General features: G+C 43.0%; 1 protein-coding gene across 1 annotated transcript; it reads left to right on the top strand.

Moving 5' to 3' along the window:
* Window positions 1-3,102: 3,102 nt before the first annotated feature.
* LOC139136266 (uncharacterized protein F54H12.2-like) lies at window positions 3,103-3,606 on the top strand. The gene has a single exon (XM_070703994.1). It carries the CDS (start codon window positions 3,103-3,105, stop codon window positions 3,604-3,606), a length of 504 nt encoding a protein of 167 aa, XP_070560095.1.
* The last annotated feature ends 926 nt before the right edge of the window (window positions 3,607-4,532 follow it).

Here is a 4,532-nt window from a genome sequence, read left to right as displayed (position 1 = left end):
TCAGGGTCTTATATTGACGCATTTTAATTGGTTAGCGTCTCTTAAATTGTACAGACCAAATACCTGTCAGGTTGTTGTAATTTACACCAAATTTTGGCGAATATCAACTATGAAAATTCCAGTAAACTGCAAAAATAACACAGAACAGAGGCAAACGGGCGTAGAGTCTCCACTGTAATCGTGCAGTGAACGTTATCGATCGATATTCTTTTGTCCGAAATTGTTACATTGTTGTCTCACTCACTCGCGTGTAGTTCCCCGTTCACAATGGCGCCAAACTACGCCCAAGTGCGCCAAAATGTGCTGAAACGTACGTAAAACTATCACCAAAACTGAAAAAAATGTCGTCGATATACTTTCAGTACAGGAAACCAACGGATACCTTGATGTTAAAGTGTATAAGTCAATATACGGGTAATTGTGGAAATGTTTATTACGTGACCTCAACACACGAGCGCCCGGCACGAGCGGCACCCAAACAGATTTTCGATCGATAATCTATTGAAAATAAATTGATACAATGTTGTCAATAGCGACCGGCTGAAAGCGCTGTTCCATAGAAATAATGCTTCGTGGAATACCGTACACTGAGGCATACTTTTGGGCCGTAGTGCTTGGCATCGCAGCATCAAGAGGAAACCAGCGTCTGTCAACAAGACCAATGAAAAAGAGGTGTGGGATACTCTGTACAGTGACTATGAACAGAAAACGGTGAAATTCAAATTCAGTGTGGGAGAACAAGTGAGAATCAGCAAAACTAAACGTATGTCCAAGAAAGGTTATCTGCCAAATTGGACAGAAGAAATCTTCACTGTGTCGAAAAAGGATCTCCAGTTGACCACCTCTTTGCAAGCTAAAAGATTTTGATGAGGAGGAATTAGAAGGTACTTTCTATGAACAAGAGCTACAAAAAGTCGTCAAGAAAGAGGACGACGTCTTCAGAGTGGACAGAATACTCAAAACAAGAAAGAGAAAGGGCAAGACTGAATATCTTGTCAAGTGGTATGGTTGGCCATCCAAATTCAATAGTTGGGTCAGGGATCTGACAAAACTATAAGAGGAATGACTCTGTTCATAAAGTCACAGTCTGACCCCCACATTCATCATGGCTGAACATCCGTTTTTCATGACACTACCGAGCAATGCATCCATGGACGTTTTCCCAGAAAATGCAGTGACAGGCTACACTGTGAAATTACCCATACACATTTCTCTGTGGGGCAGCTGGGAAGTGGCATTGATGGATATACACTACCCTTTCTCTTGGTACAATGTGGTCGAGGGCAGAAACTTGCTGGCGTACGAAATTCAAGACCATAGAAAAACACTTGTCAAAATACCTGCAGATTAATATGATGATTTTGGAAGTATACTGACCACTCTGAGAGAGCAAGGTTTACCCGACAACGTCCAGTTGACTTTCGACCCTGTGTCAAGAAAAGTAATCACTGATGTGAGTGACGGTACCAGCCTCTACTTTCTACCAGGTTTGGCTGAAATCATGGGATTTTATCCCAATACCATCTTGAAGCAGAAGAACGATGCACCTTTCATGTTCAGTGTTCAAAACCTCTCTTCTCTGTATGTGTGTTGCAACCTAGTGGATGATCAGTTGGTTGGAGATACCTTTGCTCCCCTGTTGAGAATAGAAAATGTGGAAGAGATCCATGGACAGATGATCAACTGCACCTTCCTCACGCCATACTTTCTTCCACTGAGAAACCGCGAATTTGATACGGTAGAAGTCTACATAAGAGATGGCATGAGTCAGAAAGTGTCATTTCAAGTTGGAAAAGTGATCGTGACACTAGCCTTCAGAAAACGACGCCCTACACTATTGCAGCCTGAACCATGCTCTATAGACATAAAATCTATGAAAGCAATCCAGCCACATACAAGAAGTTTTATTTGGATCAGGTGGGAAATGGAGCATCGTTCCAGGGGGCAGCCGTGCAGAGAGGATATGGCTTGGGTGGTATTTTGGGAGGCCTCTTCCATGCAGCGTGCAGCCACACCACTGCTCAAACAAGGTGCAAAGTCTTAGGGAGACAGATGTTGAAAACGGAAGTCAACATTGAAGGTGATGCACTCAGTGGACGTATCATCAAGCACTGGGCAAAACGATGATTGGTGGAAGCCGGGAAACAGTTGATGACAGGCAGCGGTTCCAGATACTAAGTTCCCCAAGGCAGCAGTATAAAACGTAAAACTCTGAAACGAAGAGTCATTTCCTCCAAAGCCAAGCAAAAGAGAAGATCGCCTGACATTTTTCATTTACATGGCATTTCTTCACGAACACTCCTGCGAGTGTACCTAGAGTGAACTTGACTTGTTCACAGTTCCTCCAACGCAGACCAGTGTGGAAGAGGGACGATGGGAAGAAGTGCATCCCCTGACCCACATTGTGGAATCGGGACCCATCAAATTTGTGATTTCAGGTTCAGGGGAAGGCTACATCGATCTGTCCTCAACACTCCTTCTGATCAAGGCCAAGATTGCAAACGCTGATGGTACTAACCTCGGTGCAGATGCAGCAGTGGGTCCCGTAAACTTGTGGCTCCATTCCCTGTTCAGCCAGGTGGATGTACACCTCAATAGCAAAATGATATCCAACCCTTCCCCTACTTACCCCTACCGAACGATGTTGGAGACCTTGTTGAATTATGGTAAGGTGGCCAAAGACACCCATATAGGTTCAGCCCTATTCTTCAAGGACTATCACTTGAAAATGGATGAAGTGGACCCACTAAAGAAGGTGGAGAAGTGAACAAGGGACTGAAAAACCGATATGCCTTCACGTAGGGCAGTCTAGTTGTTGATATGGTATGACCCATCGATTCGGATCTCTTCTTTCAGCCCAAGCATCAAACGAATGGTGTCGAATATCGTCTCTAACTCAAAAGAAGCAAGAATGCCTTCTCCCTTGTGAGCTCTGCAGAAAATCCAGGCTTCAAAGCTGTAGTCACCGAAGCCACACTACTGGTCAGAAAAAAACTCAGCCCATCGGTACAGTTGGGCCATGCAGAAGCTTTAAAGCAGGGACCATCCAAGTATCCCATTCATTGTTGTGTGATGAAGGTTCTGTCTATTCCTGGAGGCACCATGTCCTTCAACAAAGACCACATCTTTCTGGGACAGCTACCAAAACGTGTGGTCTTAGGTCTGGTGGACAACGATGCATTCAACAGTTCATACAAGAAAAATCCTTTCAACTTAAAACATTACGGCATGACGTCGCTGGTCCTTAATGTCATCAAAAAGCAAGTTCCAAGCAAACCCCTGAAACTGGGCTTCAGCAAAGCTGGTGGTCAGTCATTCATCAAAGCGTACTATTCCCTGTTTACTGGGACTAATAAAATAGGCAGGGATGAAGGAATCAACATCAATTGCTATGAATACGACAATGGATACACAATTTTTGCATTTGATCTCACACCGGATTTGTCTGCCAACGGAGGACATTTGAACCTGGTCAAAGAAGGCAACCTGGGCATCGAACTACAGTTCAGACTAGCCCTGCCAAATACTGTGAATTTACTCATGTATGGCGAACTTGATAACATTATTGAAATCGACAGAGACCACAACATCCTCTTTGATTACTGAAGTTGATTCCTCGACTCCAGTGAAAGATGGACACGTTAAAGTTGAAAGAGATCTTGAGTACAGATCGATACACTGCATCATCTTTTTGCGGGGTGAAACCATCAGACCGATTGCCTAAGACCAGGCTAAAGTCCTATCCTGCTGCCTTTGTGGCCAATGTGGACCAAAGTAACCAACCAGGAAAACACTGGGTGGCTTTCTACTTTACCGATAGCAACCGTGGTGAATATTTTGATTCGTACGGACGTCCACCTAGCGGGACACCTTTGAAGGCATTCCTCAACAGGAACTCTCTTGACTGGACCTACAACAGACAAAGGCTCTACGGACCTCTTTCTTCAGTGTGTGGACAATACATCCTTTACTATCTGTTGCATCGTTGCCGGGGAAGGTCCATGTTGAACATTGTGAAGCAGTTTACTGAGGGCTTGACTTTTAATGACTTTCTCGTGAATAATTTCATCGAAAAATTGACTGGTCTTGAATTTGACATTTATGATGTTAACTTTTTACGGACTCGTTTGACTTAGAAGTCATCTTCATTACATTGTTACTAGCTTTGTGTTGGCTTTCCTGTTGGTGTTCAATAAATTTTCAAACTTTTTCAATTGAAAATACAAAGCCTGTGCGTCTGTGTGTTTTTTTTCTCTCAAGGATGATGGGTATAAAGGGGAAGGGGAGGGGCAATCAATCATACTTATCCATAAAACAATCATACTTTGCCAGCTCACAAAGAGTATAGACAGACAATATATTCGTTTTCATTTTAAGCAATAACAGTAAATTTTAGTTTCTCAAAGTTAACAAAATTTAACATGGCAAAAAACATGAAACACAATACCTTTTATTGCAAGTGTCTCTCAGTGTCCTTGGCAAACTTGTAATGTCCGAAGAAAAACACATTTATAAATTGAAGGAAATTGAAA

Source organism: Ptychodera flava, chromosome 7 (assembly GCF_041260155.1).
Source record: "Ptychodera flava strain L36383 chromosome 7, AS_Pfla_20210202, whole genome shotgun sequence".
In the NCBI taxonomy this organism is placed as follows: domain Eukaryota; kingdom Metazoa; phylum Hemichordata; class Enteropneusta; family Ptychoderidae; genus Ptychodera; species Ptychodera flava.
Note: the sequence above shows the minus strand (reverse complement) of the source record. Positions and strands in the feature narration are given on the sequence as shown.